The 17952-nt window shown below is 60.2% G+C and overlaps 2 protein-coding genes across 16 annotated transcripts in view; one reads left to right on the forward strand and one right to left on the reverse strand.

The window, feature by feature from the left end:
- The first annotated feature begins 312 nt into the window (after nucleotides 1–312).
- On the forward strand, nucleotides 313–13765 carry RNH1 (ribonuclease/angiogenin inhibitor 1). 2 transcript variants are annotated; one of them, XM_078341897.1, is made up of 10 exons: nucleotides 313–3116; nucleotides 5599–5715; nucleotides 7851–8021; nucleotides 8536–8706; nucleotides 9302–9472; nucleotides 9553–9723; nucleotides 9862–10032; nucleotides 10324–10494; nucleotides 13244–13414; nucleotides 13505–13765. In XM_078341897.1, exons 2-10 carry the CDS (start codon nucleotides 5618–5620, stop codon nucleotides 13590–13592), a joined length of 1383 nt encoding a protein of 460 aa, XP_078198023.1. In that variant the 5' UTR covers nucleotides 313–3116; nucleotides 5599–5617; the 3' UTR covers nucleotides 13593–13765. The 2 variants fall into 2 exon arrangements, with proteins under 2 accessions (XP_078198023.1, XP_003734396.1); XM_003734348.6 differs by having other exon boundaries at nucleotides 313–399.
- Nucleotides 13713–17952, reverse strand: part of PTDSS2 (phosphatidylserine synthase 2) — a 44455-nt gene continuing 40215 nt past the window's right edge. For 6 of the 14 annotated variants that reach the window (XM_017978421.5, XM_009008782.6, XM_078341890.1 and 3 more), the window contains 4 exons: nucleotides 17548–17662; nucleotides 17324–17469; nucleotides 17000–17185; nucleotides 15741–16658 (listed from right to left, as the gene is read on the reverse strand). In XM_017978421.5, coding sequence (XP_017833910.1) covers nucleotides 16496–16658; nucleotides 17000–17185; nucleotides 17324–17469; nucleotides 17548–17662 — 610 coding nt within the window. In that variant the 3' untranslated portion in view covers nucleotides 15741–16495. Of the gene's footprint in view, nucleotides 13965–15740; nucleotides 16659–16999; nucleotides 17186–17323; nucleotides 17470–17547; nucleotides 17663–17952 lie in introns of those variants that run through there. The other 8 variants (XR_013523650.1, XR_008474890.2, XR_013523646.1 and 5 more) reach the window with 4 other exon arrangements.

The raw sequence follows: 17952 nt of genomic DNA on the forward strand, positions 1-17952 counted from the left end.
CCACCTACCAGGGAAGGCCCCGCCCCCAAAGGAGACGCCTCCGGACCCCGAACCGAGCCACGCTCAGCAGACCCTGCCCGGGCACCAAGACTGTGCCTCGCCAGGCCCCGCCCCTTTACCTGGCCCCGCCCACCAACCACCGCCCCTCACCGAGCCCCGCCCACCAGCCCCCGTCCCAGAACGAGCCTTGCCCGCCAGGCCCCGCCCCTTCGCGGAGTGCTGCCCACTAGTCCCGCCCCCCGCATTGAGCCACGCCCACCCGCCGGACACGCCTGCGCCGCTGACTCCTCTGGCGGCTGGAGCTGAGGTCTCATTCGTCCCGTTCCGCACGATCGAGAAGGAAGTCGGCCGTCTAGCTCCCGGTCTCCAGGCCTGCGACCGTCCGCCAGCCGTCCCGAGGTCAGTAGCCCCAGCGGTGCGGCAGCCTCTCGCCAGGCCTCCCCGCGCCGGCCTTGGTCGGGCTTTCTTTGGACCCGCGCTCGGCGCTACGGAGGCCCCTGCCGCGCCGGCGAGACACGTGTTCCCTCGGCGGGACGGGGTCGGGGGAGGCCGGGGGTGGTGCGGAGGCTGCGCTAGGCGGCGGCGCGGCCCGGCGGAGGTGGCTCGCCCCGATCAAGTCGTCATACCGCGAGCTGCCCTTAGGGGCGCGCCGGAAGTCCCTGCGCGGGGGTGCGACTGCGCCTGCGTGGTTCGGCCTCGCCCGCCGGGCACCCCAGTCCTGGGATGTCAGCGAGCTGCGTAACCAACGCTGGCCCAGCCGAGCTTTTTTCCCCAAACCCCGTCAGCCGTGACTTTATTCTCCCAAAGAAGCGGCCTCCCGGGAATGACCGCCCTGGAGAAGACGCGCTCGGCTCCCACCACGGGGCGTTGGGGGAAACGTGGGCGGTCTCGGGCGGGGAAGGAGGGTCCTCCGCGCTCCACTGCGGAGCCTCGCCCCGGCACCACCCGGGGACGGGATGTCGGGCCGCGAAGCTGCCGCCTGGTGCTGCGTAGAGAGCAACGTAACTGGGACGGCACTTGGGGGTTAGCGTCAGGGCTGTCGCCAGAGTTAGCGGAAATGACGAAGAGGCCCCAGGCACGTCCCGTTGTGGGGAGAGGCTCCAGGCAAGGTGCCCACGCGCCTCGGAAATGCCTGAGGACTTAGGCACCCTTTCCCGAGGGCAGTTTGGCAGTGTTTCAGAAGGGCCTTAGAACCGGGCGGGCCGTTCTAGAATAGTGGAAAGCCTAAAAATCTGAAATCCGTTTTAAATGTTGTCTTAGCGATGGGCTGAGTAAACCACGCGTGCCTGTAGTCCCAGCTACTCGGGAGGCTGAGGCAGAATTGCCTGAACCCAGGACGCGGAGGTTGCGGTGAGCCGAGATCGCGCCATTGCACTCCAGCCTGGGTAACAAGAGCGAAACTCCAAAAAAACAAACAAAAAAACCCAAAAATTAGCCGGTGCTGTGGCAGGGCCTGTAATCCCAGCTACTCGGGAGCTGAGGCAGGAGAATCGCTTGAAATCAGGAGGCGGAGTTTGCAGCGAGCCGAGATTGCACCATTGCACCCCAGCCTGGACAACAAGACTGAAACTCCGTCTAAAAAAAAAAAAAAAGTTACGTTGGGCTGGGCGCTCTGGCGCAGGCTGTAATCCCGGCACTTTGGGAGTCTGAGACGGGCGGATTGCTTGAGCCCAGGAGGAGGATGCAGTTAGCTGTGGCCTCATCCCTGCTATAACAAATTTGCCACAGATAGGTGGTTTTATAGGCCTGGAGCTCAGACGCCCAAAGTGAGGTTTAGGAGGTTAAAATCAAGGTATTGGCAAGGCTCGTCCTGGAGGTTCCCAAGGAGAATCTACTTTTCCTCTTCCAACTTCTGGAGGTGACCTTGTTCCACCTAGAAAACCTGTCTTTGCCTCCTGCATAGGAACTCTCCTGATTTTATGCAGACCACCCAGACCCCCCAGGGTAGTCTTAGCGTCTCAACATTTGCAAATTCCCTTTTTAGATAAAGCCACCGGTTTGGAGATTAGGGTGTGGACATCTTTCAGGGCCATTCGTATTTTAAAATCGTACTGTTGATAAGAATAGGCGGGGTGGTGGTACCCGCCTATAATCCCATCACTTTGGGAGGCTGAGGTGGGTGGATCACGAAGTCAAGAGATTGAGACTGGCCGGGCGTGGTGGCTCACGCCTGTAATCTCAGCACTTTGGGGAGGCAGAGGTGGGCGGATCACCTGAGGTCAGGAGTTCAACACCAGCCTGGCCAACATGGTGAAACCCCGTCTCTACTAAAAATACAAAAATTAGCTGGGCGTGATGGCAAACGCCTGTAGTCCCAGCTACTGGGGAGGCTGAGGCAGGAGAATTGCTTGAACCCAGAAGGTGGAGGTGGCGGTGAGCCTGGATCTCGCCATTGCACTCAGCCTGGGTAACGAGGGAAACTTCGTCTCAAAAAAAAAGGGTAAAATGTTTGAAGAGATTTATTGTGAGCCAGATGAGTGTGGCTGGTGACATAGCTCTCAGGAGACCATGAGAACGTGTCGGTGGTTGGGGCAGCTCGGTGTTTTTTTTTATTTTTGAGTCGGAGTGTCGCTCTTACCCAGGCTGGAGTGCAATGGCGCGATCTCGGCTCACCGCAACCTCCGCCTTTTGGGTTCAAGCAATACTCCTGCCTCAGCCTCCCGAGTAGCTGGGACTACAGGCACGCACCACCATGCCCAGCTAATTTTTGTATTTTGAGTAGAGACGGGGTTTCACCTTGTTGACCAGGATGGTCTCGATCTCTTGACCTCGTGATCCACCCGCCTCGGCCTCCCAAAGTGCTGGGATTACAGGCGTGAGCCACCGCGCCCGGCCCCGGTTTCTTTTTTTTTTAATAAGTGCTGCGCTCACTTTTCATGCAGCGTGGTTTTATGCATTTTGGAGATGTGAGACATCCACGAAACACAGTTAAGATACATTGGTTTGGTCCAGAAAGGCGGGACCAAACAAGATTTTTGAACGTTTCCCGAGCTCAGGCATGAACTATTGCCTGATGCTCACAGAGTTTTCAGGGCGGCCCAGCGCTCTCCGAAAACCCTCCTCACAGCCTTGTGCATTTCGCCTCAGCCACACGTTACCGGCTGTTTCTGTCTCAGGTTTGCTTTATTTCTGAGTTCGGGGAATTTCTGGAATCGGGCCTGGTTGTGGGAAGGGGCAGGGCGCGTCCCTCCTGGGTGGTCGGGGCTGCGGAAGCTGGAGGGACTGAAGGCGGGTGCAGGTTAAATGGAAAGGCTGGTGGGGGCCAGACTGTGGCAAACGGGTGGGAAGTGGGACGAGCCCGGGGGCTGAGCTGAGCAAGAGGGTAAGTGGGTGTGGCCCCAGGGGACTCCCGACCCGCCCTCGCCTGGAGGCTCCGCCCGCCCCCGCCTGTGCGGAAGGAGCCCGGGGCTGGCCGGGTGAGGGTTCTGGGCTGAGCCGGCGCGGGAGGGGACAACCCTTGCGTATTTTTCTGAGGTCCCGTCCCAGCCTTTTAGTACGGGGCAGGGTGTCCAGAACTAGTGGGTTCAGGGACCCGACGCGGCGTGGGGGCAGGGGTCACAGGATCGGGACCCTTTGCGTGTCACCTGAGCGTGGCCCGGGTCTTCTGGGGGGGGGCCCTGCGCCCCCGGTGGTTGCCATGTCCACGACCTGGTCACATCAGAACCTCCAGACAGCTCCCTCCTATGTGGCTCCCCAGGGTGGGGCTCAGGCCGTGGGCGCTGCGGAGACCTCCCATAAGGTTGAGAAGGTCTGGTCTCTGGATAAGGGACCGTCAGGGCCGTGGGTCAGACTCTCGCCTCGACCATAGCAGGCTGCCAGCTGGCGGCGGTGGTGCCTGAATGTGCTTTTAGCCCTGGCTGAATAGGGGGGTGGGGGCCTCCTCCAGAAACAGAAGGGTGGGCACACCCACATGCTCATGGGGTCTTCAGTGGGCTCAGTGTCCTACACAGGTTCAGATGTGCCTTCCTGGCTCCAGGGTGCAGCCCTGGGGATACAGCACGGTCTGGTCAAGCCTGAGTGATGGGGACTGAGCCCCTCCCACAGCCCTCGTCTCAGGTGGTCATGGGAGTGCTGGCCGCTCTGGGCCCCCACCAAGCTTTCTCAGGAGGAAGACACCTTGGGGTCAGCTTCCTCTGGGTGCAGAGGACACAGGAGTGTCAGGCTGATTCAGGGAGCGCGTGCAGCCTGGGGAGCCCCCCCAAGGCTCTGCTTCCCCCTTTTCCGCCCACAGTGCCTCCCAGTGACTCAATTCTGGAGTCAGGGTTTGGGTGACCACGCCCTGGTTGGGTTTGCTCACATGCTTGGGGCGGTGGGGTGTCACTGCCCTTTGCCACAGCACCCTTGCAGGCCCGGCGCTGAGGCATGTGGACCCAGACACAGCCCTGCTCTTTCCTCCTAGTGGGTACCAGGGGCCTCTTCCCCCCATTCAGCCAGAGTGGACTGGCTGCCTCAGAACCATCCCTGGGAGGGCGTGCCAGGCACCAGGAAGCTTAGGGTTTCAGCAGCGGCCTCTGAGCTGTACTGTCGGCTGTCTTTGTGAAGGGCAGCTGGGGATTTGTCATTCCTGGAGTGTGGCCTGCCAGCTTTCTGTGGCTCTGGGATGAGAGCCCTCTCCCTACTGTGCCCGCCCCTCCCCCCAGCATGGCATCAGGACTGCTACCTCCAGGGTCCCCCTCCTCTCCAGGTTCCCGCCCTGCTGAGGCCCCCAGGCCAGTGCTTGGCAGGTGCTCTGGGAATGTATCCACCTACCAGGCTTTGGGGTAGCTGTCTCAGCCTGACCACTTCGTTCCCCAGGCCCTGGCAGGCAGGTGGGTCCTGAGCTGTGCTCTCAGGGCAGCCGGTCTTGCATTCATTCCGGCTCTGTGCCTGTCCCTCAGGAGGTTTCAGGGTATGGCAGCTGTGCCAGTCCTGGGCGAGCCTGACAGCCAGGCCTCTGTAGGCTGGCATGCTGTGGGGCGGGGGGCGTGCTGTGGGGCGGGGGACGTGCCCTGGCCTGGTGAAGAGTCCCTAGCCCCAGAAGGGGACATGAAAGCTGACACCCCAAGTGCCTACCCCACCTGCTCCGCCCTGTGCGGGCACTGGCTGGTGCCCCTCCTGCCAGCTGTTTCAGGGCCATGGAGCCTGGTTGTGTGGGAGGTGCTGGGGTCCAGGATCCTGGCATCCTGGGAGGTCTTGGGCTCTATGGGCAGCCTGCCTGGCCCGCCCAGTCCACTTCCCCTGAGTGAGGCACAGGCCCCGTTGCTCCCCTGCCCGGGTCTCCGACCACCCATCCCTACCCTGTCCCTGCCCAGGCAAATTAGAGGCCAGGCTTCCTGGGCTGCTGCTGTCCCTGCCTCTGTGGGGCAGGAGGAGGTGCCCACAGAGGCTGGGCTGGCATCTGTGTCCCCAAGCTCTGCTGCCCATGGTGGCCTTTCCAGGGGTGGGTCCTGGCCCCTGCTCCTGGACAAAGGTGGGAAGCTCCTGAAGAGGAAGTGCTGGCCCGGGAGAGGCTGTGGCTCCTCCTGAAGCATCAGCCTTGTGGCAGAATTTGCAGACTCCCAGCTGGCAAAACTGAGGGGATTCCGCCAAGACGTTCTCTTCCCTCTGCCCCTAACCCAGGCTACTCCCGACCTCCGCCATGAGTGTGGACACGCAGTGCCTGGACATCCAGTGTGAAGAGCTGAGTGGTAGATGGGCCAAGCTGCTCCCCCTGCTCCAGCAGTGCCACACGGTCAGGTACACTTGCCCTTGGGGTGGCTTTGGGGCACTGGCAGGGGCAGGTTTGCGGGTGGCAGCTCCTCTGAAGGTGTGCTTCTGTGGAACACCTTGTTTAATAGATGGGCAGTGTGAATTCTATGCAGCCTCCACGTGTGAAATGTGATTCTTGTATTGCTTTTCAATGATTTAGGAATGTAAAATCATTCTGGGCTCATGCAGCGGGCTGAGGTGGGCGGGCACCAGCCAGTGGGTCTCTGGCTCCAGCGTCCTGGGCCCTCTCCCTCCCCTGGAAACACAAGGGGCAGGACACAGCTTGGGTCCCCTTAGTGGGCATCCGTGGGCACTGGCTGTCCCTGCCTAGCTTGGGGCTGGGAGTCCTCGGCCCTCAAGGTCCTCACAAACCCAGCGGCTTCACAGCAGGAACAAGTGCCTGCGTGGGCCTCATCTTTCCTCTCACTGGTTATTTGAAGTCGTGTCAGGCTTGCAGAGGAGTTGGGAGGATTGCACGGCTCTCCCCTGGTGAGGCGGTCCTGTGTGTACGGGGACGATGGCGCCAGCCCAGCACCTCCAAGCAGTCTCCTCTCCCCCGCCCTTTTCCTCTTCCAGTCCTCTGTCTCCATGGCCCTCTCCCAACTGTGACCGTCCCCTCATCTCTCCGGGTTCTTGGTGGTCCGAGTGTCTGGACAGGCAGACGTGGGGTGTCCTCTGTTGGGGTGTCTGATGGTTTCCCATGGTTGAACCCACGCACTTTTGGGAAGAACTCGGGCGCCTGCCGGGCCCATGCTGACGCCCTCCCCTGCGACGTCACTGCTTTTCCTTCTGTGACTGATCAGTGCCTTCGACAGATACTTTAAATTCTTACGTTTAGGGACAGGGCCTCGCTCTGTCACTCAGGCTGGAGTGGCTCAATCATGGCTCACTGCAGCCTCGCCCTCCTGGGCTCAAGTGATCCTCCTGCCTCAGCCTCCCGAGTTCTGGTGGCGGAGGTGCTGGCTGGTGGGGCTACTGAGGCCCTGCTCACTCCTATGTCTGCGTTCCACCTGCCTGCCATGTTCGGCATGCATCAGAGGCTCCTGCCGGACGGTGGTTCCTGTGAGATCTGTCTCGTTAGGATTTTGTACTTTTTTTCCTTTTCTTTCTTTTTTTTTTTTGAGACAGGGTCTTGCTCTGTCACCCAGAATGGAGCACAGTGGCTTGACCTCGGGTCACCACAACATCCACCTCCTGGGTTCAAGCGATTCTCCTGCCTCAGCCTCCCGAGTAGCTGGGACTGCAGGCGCGCACCACCATGCCTGGCTCCTTTCTGTATTTTTGGTAGAGATGAGGTTTCACCATGTTGGCCAGGCTGATCTAGAACTCCTGACCTCAGATGATCTGCCTGCCTCGGCCTCCCAAAGTGCTGGGATTACAGGCGTGAGCCACTGCAGCTGGCCTGAATTCTTCTGTAACTTCTTTCTTTTCTCCTCAATTTTTTTTTCAGATGGAATCTCGCTGTCACCCAGGCTGGAGTGCAGTGGCGTGATCTCGGCTCACTGCAACCTCCGCCTCCTGGGTTCAAGAGATCCTCCTGCCTCAGCCTCCCTAGTAGCTGGGATTATAGGTGCCCACCACCACGCCTGGCTAATTTTTGTATTTTTCGTAGAGATGGGGTGTCACCTTGTTGGTCAGGCTGGTCTCAAAGTCCTGACCTCGTAGTCCGCCTGCCTCGGCCTCCCAAAGTGCCTTTTTCTCCACATTTATCAATTGTCATTCTTCTGTGAGCAAGGCCTGGTTTTCCTCAGTTACTTAAATATCAACTGTATTTATTTAGTTACTCATTAATCACAAAGCACCTGAGTGTAGAAGCTGGTGTTACTGTTTATTTGCTCCTGTGTCTAAACAGCGAGCCGCGTCCCGTCCGGGCAGCTCCCACAGCTGTTAACTCAGGTTTGCTTTTTCCCTGGAGACAGACCCAGAGGCTAGTGTTAGGCCCGGCACGTCTGCCCGCGTGCAACATCTGAGAACGTTCGGCTCACGTTTCGTTTCTACAATGTCCCTTGTGACTCGCCTCGCTGTCTTCTGGGCCCACTGATGGCCGTCCCTGCGCGTGGGGGGCGGTGGGGTCTGAGGCCGGCGCCAGCCGTGGCCCGCCTGACCCTAGGTTTTGGCCGCAGGCTGGATGACTGCAGCCTCACGGAGGCCCACTGTGAGGGCATCAGCTCTGCACTCCAGGCCAACCCTGTGCTGACGGAGCTCAACCTGCGCAGCAACGGGCTGGGCGATGCTGGCGTGCACCGCATCCTCCAGGCCCTGCAGAGCTCCTCCTGCAAGATCCAGAAGCTGAGGTGAGGTGGGGCTGGCACCACCTCTGCCCCGTGCGGCCTGTTTGGTAGCCCGGCAGCAGGGGACGGAGCCACCAGGGGTCGTGGGCGGGCAGGTGGTGGCATTGGGCACTTCCGACATCAGCCAGAGGCAGACAGGCCTAGTGGCCTCGCAGTGGTGGGACAGGGCCCCTCCTGCCTTGTCCCAGCCCCTGCACCCAAGGTCTGCCCCTGCCTGCAATCCCCGGGCTTCCGGCATCACCGGAATGCTGGTGTCCACGGAGGCCTGAGCCTCTGGCTGGCTCTCCTGGACCCATGCTGAAGGGGTTTCTGCAGACAAGGCCTCCTTGGGCTGAGCCACACGTGTGCCCCCTGCTCCCGGCCGGCCTGGAGACCCCAGATTCCGTCCAGGGAAGGAGTAGGTATAGGCCTGCCGTTTGTAGGGCACCACTCTGGGCTCTGGGCTCCGGGCTCCGGGCCCGTGAAGTGGGCGGTAGCTGGCTCCGGGGAGCCCTGCTGACAGCCAGGCCTGTTCCAGCTTCGAGTGCTGCAAACTGACAGTGGACGGCTGCAGGGTCCTGTCTGGCTCACTGCGCTCCCTGCCCACCCTGCAAGAGCTGAACCTCACCTGCAACGCCTTGAAGGATGCAGGCCTGCAGCTGCTCTGCGAGGGACTCCTGGACCCCCAGTGCCACGTGGAAAAGCTGCAGTGAGTGTGTGCCCTTCCTGCGGCTGTGCTCCCTGCTGCCTGTCCCCTAGCAGCCCCTGCCAGGAGAGGAGCCGTGATGAGTGGACTCAGGTCACAGGGTCTTTGGGGGGCTCCGTCGTCACCCTCCCACCCCCTCAGTTGCCCTTGGCAAGGAACAGCTGTCCTGGGACCTGACAGTGGGAACAGATGTGTGGCCTTGAGTCAGGCTGCACTCAGCACCCCAGTGTGTGGGGGGCACCCCGGTGTGTGGGGGGCCTGGCCACTGAGTTGAACATAGCCGGCATGGAAGGTGGCCCGGCCCTCCAGAGGCTGGCTTCTTTCTCTTGGGCCTGGTTGGGTTCCAGAGTCTGAGGTGGGTCCGTTGGTTAGTGAGGGGTTTCCAGAAGGAATGCCAGTGACCACAGAGGCCTGAGCCTCTGGCTGTCTGTCCCTGACCAGCCACCTTGGATGAGTCTCTAGGGGGCCCTCAGCACTCCCAGCTGGTGCCCAGGCAGGAGGCTGGGGGGAAGAGACGCCAGCACCCCCACACTCCCTGGCATCACGCCCTCGGCTGGCACACATTCCTGTGTGGTGCTGAGCTTGGTCTGCCTCGCAGGCTGGAGTTCTGCAGGCTCTCGTCTGCCAGCTGTGAGCCCCTGGCCTCGGTGCTCAGGGCCAAGCCGGACTTCAAGGAGCTCACGGTGGGCAACAACGACTTCGATGAGGCCGGCATCCGTGTGCTGTGCCAGGGCCTGAAGGAGTCCCCCTGCCAGCTGGAGACGCTCAAGTAGGCACTGGGCCTTGGGCGGGGGGTGCGGGGTGTGGGCGGGGGTGTCCGGTGTGCCTCACACGTGACCTGCACCCCAGGCTGGAGAGGTGTGGTGTCACCTCGGACAACTGCAGGGACTTGTGCAGCATCTTGGCCTCCAAGGCCTCCCTGCGGGAGCTGGCCCTGGGCCACAACAACCTGGGCGACATGGGCATCGCGGAGCTGTGCCCGGGGCTGCTGCACCCCAGTTCCAGGCTCAGGACCCTATGGTAAGTCACCTCCCTGAGGCCTCCTCCCAGAGGGTCAGGGGCTCAGGCCATCCTTGGAGCCCTCCCCCGACACCTGGACTTGCCTCAGGCCATGCCACAGTGCTGAGGAAAGTCCCTGGGGGGGTCTGTCTCCCACAGGATCTGGGAGTGTGGCCTCACCGCCAAGAGCTGCGAGGACCTGGGCCGTGTCCTCAGGGCCAAGGACAGCCTGAAGGAGCTCAGCCTGGCTGGCAACAAGCTTGGGGACGAGGGTGCCCAGGTGCTTTGTGAGAGCCTGCTGGAGCCTGGCTGCCAGCTGGAGTCGCTGTGGTGAGTGTGGCTGGCGGGATGGGACCCTGTCACCCAAGAGAGGGTCAGGGTGACCAAGGCCAGGGGAGGTGCTGGTTTCAGCTCTGACCTTCAGAATGCACGGCCCAGGAGCAGCCCGTGGTTTGGTGGGGACACTGCTTGGGGCTGAGGACCAGCCACAGGTGCCCACAAGCTGGGAGGCTCTCGGATGTTTCTGCTCAGGTCAATGTGGGGCCTTTAGGGGAAGGGCCGGTCGCAGCTGTGGGCCAGCCTGGGCCCCTTCCAGGCCTCAGTCCTTGTCCGTGTCCACAGGGTGAAGTACTGCGGCTTGACAGCTGCCTGCTGCTCCCACTTCAGTTCAGTGTTGGCCCAGAATAAATTTCTTCTGGAGCTGCAGATAAGTGAAAACAGGCTGGGAGATGCAGGTGTGCAGGAGCTGTGCCAGGGCTTGGGCCAGCCTGGCTCTGTGATGCGGTCACTCTGGTGAGTGTGTGAGGGACATGAATATGCATATTTGGGAGGTCGTGTGTGTGTGTGTGTGTGTGTGTGTGTGTGTGAGAGCACGAGCATCCATGTGAGAACACGTTTGTAAGAACCTGGGTGTTCATGTGCTGGGGAAGGCAGCATGGCGGCACCATTCTGGCTTCTTGCAACTTTGATCAGAGTCAGAGACAGAGGTCTTGGTTCATGAAGCCTAATAGCTTTTGGGGCTCCAGCGTGCCCTGGCCACCCTGTGGTCCATTTTCCTGGAAGTCCCGCCCACCTTCCTGCCATGCAGGAACCCAGGGTCAGGATGTCTTCCCAGGTTTCCTCCCTTTGTTAAAGCACGTTGTCTTGCAGCTTCCTAAGAACAGGTTCTGCAGAAGGTAATTATTGGAGGCCTGCATCTGCTCTGCCCTTGGGTCATTCAGCTGGGTATAGAATTCTGGGTTACAAATTCAGCTGGGTATAGAATTCTGGGCTACAGATGTTCCTGTAGAATTGGTAGGTGATGCTACATCATTTTCTGGCTTCCAGAGAGGACTTTGCTGTTCTGATTTTTTTTTTTTTTTTTTTGAGATGGAGTCTTGTCACCCAGGCTGGAGTGTAGTGGCGTGATCTCTGCTCATAGCAACCTCTGCTTCCCGGGCTCAAGCCTCCCGAGTAGCTGGGATGACAGGGGTGCATCACCATGCCTGAATAATGGGGCTTTCACCATGTTGCTCAGGCTGGTCTCAAATTTCTGACCTCAGGTGATCCACCTGCCTTGGCCTCCCAAAGTGCTAGGATGCCAGGTGTGAGCCATCATGATCTTGTGTGCACGATGTGCTTTTTCTCATTGGCAGCTTTTAAAGATGTCTTTGCCCATTGTGTTTGGGGTTCCATGTGCTTTGCCTTGATGTGTGTCTTGGTTCTTTTATTGTGCTGGATACTTGGCTGTCCTAAGTATCACGCCTTTGGTGATTTTTCCTCTCATTTTTTTTTTGAGAGTTTCACTCTTGTTGCTCAGGCTGGAGTGCAGTGGTGCGATCTCACTGCAACCTCCGCCTGGGTTTAAGCAACTTTCCTTCCTCAGCCTCCCAGCTGATTTTCGTATTTTTAGTAGAAATGGGGTTTCACCATATTGCTCAGGCTGGTCTCGAACTCCCGACCTCAGGTGATCCACCCGCCTCGGCCCCCAAAGTGCAGGGATTACAGGTGTGAGCCACCATGCCCCGGTGTGCCCGTGAGGTCTCCTGGACTGGCCCGCTAATTGTGTTCTCCAAATGTTCTGTCTCTTCGAGGTTTTGTTCTTATTTCTGGGAGATGTTCTTGTTCCTCAACCAGTCTACTGAATTTCCACCATCAGTGTTTTGTCTTTTGTGTGCTGCTTCACCTGTGCCTCTCGCCAGGGGCTTTCCATGGGTGGCCGGGCACCAAGTGCAGAGTGAGGCCCGGGAGCCCTGGGCAGCGGGCTGGGCAGGCGAGTCGTGGCTGTGTTTCCTGGGGCGGGGGGGGGGGGGCTCTCAGGACGCCATCCTGGCTGCCAGGACCCTGTGGGCCTTCCAGGTGGGGCATGGAACCCTGGGTCCTGGTCACTGCAGGCCTGTCTGCCTGAGCCACTGCCAGGGTGGGGGTCCTGCAGCTTCCCTGGCTCCCACTTTGTAGAGGCCCAGCACAGCTCCTTGGCCTGGCTCCGGCCGGATGCGGCTGCACCCTGGGGAGTGAGTGCTGGGTTTTCTCCACTGTCTTTTGTCTGGCCTGTACCCTAGTCTCTCTCGGGAGCCTGAAGTCTGTTGTCCACTGTGCCTTCCTCAGAACCCTCCACACCCTCGTTTCCCCACAGCTGCCCCTCGGTCTCCGTGGCTGGCTTCTCCTCTTAGCCCCACTTGGCCAGGCAGTGTTGAGGAGGTGGGGAGCGGGGGGTGGACGTGGCTCTGTGGGTGGACATTGTCTTCCTCTGGTCCTTTCTGCCCCTCGTGGGAGGAGAGAGTTGCTCAGGGAGTCAGTCTGCTGTGCCCTGCCAAGGGGCTGCGTGCTGGCCTTGTCTGTGGTGGGCACCTGCCCAGGGCCACAGAGGGTTACCGCCACCTGCTGGCAGCTTCCAGTGGGTTCTATGGGAAGATGCTTTTCGAGCAGCACAGTAGCAAGAGCTGATAGAGTTCACAGTCACCAAGGTGGAGTGCCGGTCTGAGGGCGGCCTTCCCCAAGAACTGGAGCAAGGTCCTACAACGCCTTTACCAGGAGCAGTGGCTCTCGCCCCAAGCCTGCCACACAGCGGGTATCTTTGCGATACTGAACGCTGCCGCCTGGGCCATGGGTTCTTGTCCTGGCATAACTGTTTTCCCTTAAATCATGCTCTGCGCCATATCTGCTCTAGGCATTCCTCCGATTATGAGCTGCTTATTCCTTAATTCATGCTCTGTACTGTGTCCACTCCAGGCATTCCTCTGACCATGAACTAAGATATAATTATATATATATATATATATATATATATATGTAGGGAAATATTCTTTAGGCACTCCTCATACTATCAACTATTATATGATTACATATAGGGGATTATATCAAGGGATTCTTCAAGCCCTAATTCTATAAACTAATATATGATTATGTAAAGGATTATATAAAAGGAAATAGCTGAGTAGTGACACTGTACAGTGAGATATTCCTCAAGCCCTAACTGTGCCAGGGTTCTGCTTAGCTCTCATTCCTCGGGGCCTATATGGGGGGTTACCCACACACCTGACCCCCACCCTGCTCTACCCAGGCTGGGGGAGTGCGATGTGACTGACGTTGGCTGCCTCAGCCTCGCCAAGACCCTGTTGGCCAACGACAGCCTGCGCGAGCTGGACCTTAGCAACAACTGCATGGGGGACGAAGGCATCCAGATGCTGCTGGAGAGCCTGCGGCAGCCGTCCTGCCACCTGGAGCAGCTGGTGTACGTGCCTGTGCGGGGCGGGGGGCGGGGGTCCGGGGGGCGGGCTGGGTGAGGACACCTGCCTACTCCTCCCTTCTGGCCTGTGTGCAGCCTGTACGACATCTACTGGTCTTTGGAGATGGACCGCCAGCTGCAGGCCCTGGAGAAGGAGAAGTCATCCCTGAGGATCATCTCCTAAGCCGCTTCCTGCCCGCCAGGCTCCTGAGACCCGCTCTCCCTGGACAGCCTGGCCTCGAGGCACCCCTGGGCTCTCACCCTGCGTTTCCTAGATTTGAAGAGAAATGCTCAGATCAGCTTATTTCTGCTAGTGTATTTTGGATACTTTACAATCATTAAAACACTTTCTTGGCAGGAGGGGCTCTTTCTTCCTGGGGTCTCTGCGAGGGTGCTGGTGTCAGGCTCCTGTTCTTCCTGGGGTCTCTGAGGGCGCTGCTATTGGGCTCCTGTCCTTCCTGGGATGTCTGAGGATACTGGTATTGGGTGCACCACGCCACTTGGTATGAGCTTCTCTCTTGACATGTCGCCCAGGCTGGTGCTTGGTCTTGGCCTCCTGAAGTGTGGGCATTACAGGTGTCAGCCATTGGCCTGGCCCAATAAAGCCCTTTTCAGTGACCTGAGGCTGGGCGTGGTGGCTCACGCCTGTGATCCCAGCACTTTGGGAAGTAGGCTGGGGTGGGCAGTTCACTTGAGGTCGGGAGCTTGAGACCAGCTGGGCCAACATGGTGAAACCCCATCTTTACTAAAAATACAAACATTAGCCAGATGTGCTGGCAGGTGCCTGAATCGCTTGAACCTGGGAGGTGGAGGTTACCTCGAGCTGAGATTGCACCACTGCACTCCAGCCAGCTCAAAAAAAAATTAACAAAGTAACCCAGACTCTTAGCTTCCTAATCAGAGGACCAAGGCTCTTTGGGGAAATGGCTGGTGCCAGGCCTGCCTGGGGTAAGAGACACCCAGCGTGAGCCTGGAGTGGCTGATGGTGTGAGGAACCGGAGCCTGTGGGTGCTGTCTGGGCCTGAGGAGCTGCCAGGAAGGCTCCCAGGGGCCGGGTGCCAGAACACAGGACTGATCACAGCCCCCTGCCCACCCCTTAGGGAAGAGCAGACAGTGACTGAGGAAGGCACCACCTCTACCCACCCAGACACATGGCTCAGTGTGAGCAGGGATGCAGAGCATGGAGTGAAGGGGAGGTGTGGGGACTCATGAGGTGTGAGGGAGGGGAGGGGCCCCCGCAGTGGGAAGACCAGGTGAAAACTGCCACCTGTTCCTCCTGGGGGGTTCGAGCTACCACCCGCACAGAGTGGAGTGCTGAGGCCCTGTGTATCCTGCAGAGGTGGACAGGCACGGTGGGGCCAAAGGTGTGAGTGACCGTAGGGAAGGGACTTGCTGGGTGTGAGGCTCAGTGGCTACAGGGCACCATCCTGCTGAACCGGGGAAGCTGCTCTTGTCTCCTCATTCCAGCCTCATGACTTAACGGGTTGAGACTTTCCCCAAAAGCAGTAAAAGTAAAGCCCTTTGAAGCCTGGGGCCCGAAGAAGAGCAGGGGGTGAGGGTGCAGCTGGCTCCCGGGACCCCCCAGGCTGTGTCCAACCTACCACTGACACCCCCTACCCCATGCCCACAGTGAAGAACAGCACCCAGGAGACCCTGTAACCTGCGACCCACACCCCATACCCCATGCCCACGGCGACCCCTTTTCTCCCCACTTGTGTTTGCAAGTTTTCATGGTAAAGTTTTAAAAATAGTGGTCTGGCCAGATCCCAGCACTTTGAGAGGCCAAGGCGGGTGGGTCACCTGTGGTTGGGAATTCAAGACCAGCCTGGCCAAGCTGGTGAGCCCCATCTCTACTAAAAATAGTAAAATTAGCCAGGCATAGTGGCGGGGTACCTGTACTCCCAGGTACTTGGGAGGTTGAGGCAGGAGAATTGCTTGAACCCGGGAGGCACAAGTTGCAGTATGTGGAGATCACACCACCACATTACAGTTTGGGAGACAGGACAAGACTCCATCTCAAAAAAACTGGCCTGAGAAGGCAGTGCCCCTCCCCAGAAATCCTGTGTCCACTGGCCAGTGGTCACCAGCTCAGCCTCCCAGCAAGGAATGAATGCAGCAGGGGGTGGGTGGACCTGGACCCTCTTGGATCCCCAGCTGTGCCCCCACCTGCTCTGCTCTGGGAGGCCAGGCGGGCGCTAAATCCTTGCTCAGGCTGAGGCTGACCCTGGTGCCTCCCGTCCTTTGTGTGGTTTTCCCCAAGTGGGCAGTGGGCATGAGGGCAGGCTGGGGGGGGCTGCACCAGACCCCAAAGCAGGACACGGGGAGCTGGGGGGAAGGCTGAAGCCTCGGACTTCCATCACTTTATTGGTTCTCTCTGCTCATGAAGATGACCCTCGACTCAGCCATGGAGGCAGCAGGGCCCCGGCTCTGACTGGATGTCCCAAGAACCAGTTCAGTGGCCTCTACCCCTGTCCACACGTCCTCCAGGGCAGTCTGTGAAAGGAAGACTCGGAGGAGATGGCTCAGCATCGCTGCTGGATCCGCTGCTCTCGGCCACGGAGTGTTTGTGGACGATGCCCCACAGGTGCTGCTGGGAGGTGGATGTGGGGCCAGCATAGGCTCCTCTGGGCCTCAGTGCACCTGGGGCCCACAGAGTGCAAAAATGGTACCGAGATGTCCCTGCCTGGGCCATGCCACAGCTGGGTGACAGGGAGCTTGGTGGGCCAGAGGCCACGGGGCTGACTGGGCAGAGGGGGAGGGAGGACATGGTTTCTGACGGACCTGCTGTCCCAGAGCACACCCTTGCCACACCAGCCAGCTCCCGCTCTGGAGAAGCCTCGGAGCCAAGAGCACACGTGCATGCCACAGGCGGCCACACAGCACACACACGCACACATGCGTGCACACGAAAAGAGGCTGCGCCGGGGCCGCCTCCACCCTCACCCTGAGCCTCGCCAAGCGCACGGGAGAAAGGGAGAAGAAAACCTTGAGGGCAAGGCCAGGCACGTGGCTCCCGGTGGGACTCACATGGGAGGTGGCCATGGAGGCCGGGGCTCTGGGAGGCTCGTGAAGCAGCCATGTCCCAGGTCAGTTTGGAGCCGGTGCTCCCTCGCCCTCTGCCGCCCCGGGCCCCAGCAGGTCTTCGTCCAGCCCTGGTGGGTGCTGGTCCCCATTGCCGACGGCGCTGCCCGGGTCGTCTCTGTTCTGCTGCTTCTGCCGCCGGGTCTCCTTGTACCTCAAGGTAATGTCCCTGGGGGCAGGGGGCGGCGTCACCACCTGCTCCCACACTAGCCCCCATGGGCCCAAGGACACCTGGCACCTTGTCCCTGTGGAGGTCCAGGACAGGCTGGGTGGGGGCCGGGTACCCTGGCCCTGGATGGCAGCCGTGGCCTGGATCCCTCCATGCAGAGTGATGGCCCGAGGGCTGGTTCAGGAAAGCCCCAAGCGGGTGCCTCCTACCGGACAGTCTCACAGAGGCAGCCAGAGGGCCGGGGCACGGATGGTGAGACACCAACACCACGCAGCTCCTGCAGCCCCTGTGCCAGGAGACCCAGAGAGCCACCCTCCTTCGGGACCACCCACCATACTCACCGCAGGAAGAAGCGCCAGATGGTCCAGGTGAGCACCAGGATGGAGCCGAGGGTCCAGCACTGGGAGATGTAGAAGGGCAGGGACAGGGTGAGCGTGTGGGGGTCATACTTGACCACGATGAGCAGCTCCGTGGCCGTTATGGCTGCCACCAGCCAGGCCTGCTGGCCCAGCTTCTTGTGGGGCTTCCTGCAGGGGCGGCAGCGGGCTCAGCATCCCCAGCCCCACAGGTCCTGCAGGCGGCCTTGCCTAGGCCCAGCCTCCTGAGCTCTGTTCCCCCACCCCCGCCCACAGGGGCGTCTCCACCCAGCTCTCGGCAGCCCTCACGGGTCATCCATGAAGTCGTAGATCTCACGCATGGCCACGCCACCCACGTTCACGAAGAAGACGAGCCGCAGGAGGACCAGGTAGTGCTCCGGGGGCATCCACAGCACAAACTTCAGGTAGAACGTGTTCAGTTCCGCCAGCAGGAACTAGCGGGAGGAGGGGTGAGCACCAGCTCTGCTCGGGACCCCTGCCCACCACACCATCACGAGGCAGCCCGGCCTTACCACCAGGATGATGCCACACACGGCCAGCCAGCGACGCAGGCTGGAGGCCGGCTTCCACTCAAAGCGGACCCAGCTGTAGGGCGTGAACTGGAAGGCGATCCTCTTCATCTTGCCCCTGGGGACCACAGAGCCGGCAGCCTGAGGACAGCAGCCCACCAAACCCCGCCCTGACCACTGTCAGCTCTGCTCCCGGCCACCCGGCCACACCCTACGCCATCAGACCAGCTCTGCTCCCGGCCACCCGGCCACACCCTACGCCATCAGACCAGCTCTGCTCCCGGTCACCTGGCCACACCCTACGCCATCAGACCAGCTCTGCTCCTGGTCACCCGGCCACACCCTATGCCATCAGACCAGCTCTGCTCCTGGTCACTCAGCTTCACCCTACGCCATCAGACCAGCTCT

The sequence above is a fragment of the Callithrix jacchus genome, chromosome 10 (assembly GCF_049354715.1).
Source record: "Callithrix jacchus isolate 240 chromosome 10, calJac240_pri, whole genome shotgun sequence".
In the NCBI taxonomy this organism is placed as follows: domain Eukaryota; kingdom Metazoa; phylum Chordata; class Mammalia; order Primates; family Cebidae; genus Callithrix; species Callithrix jacchus.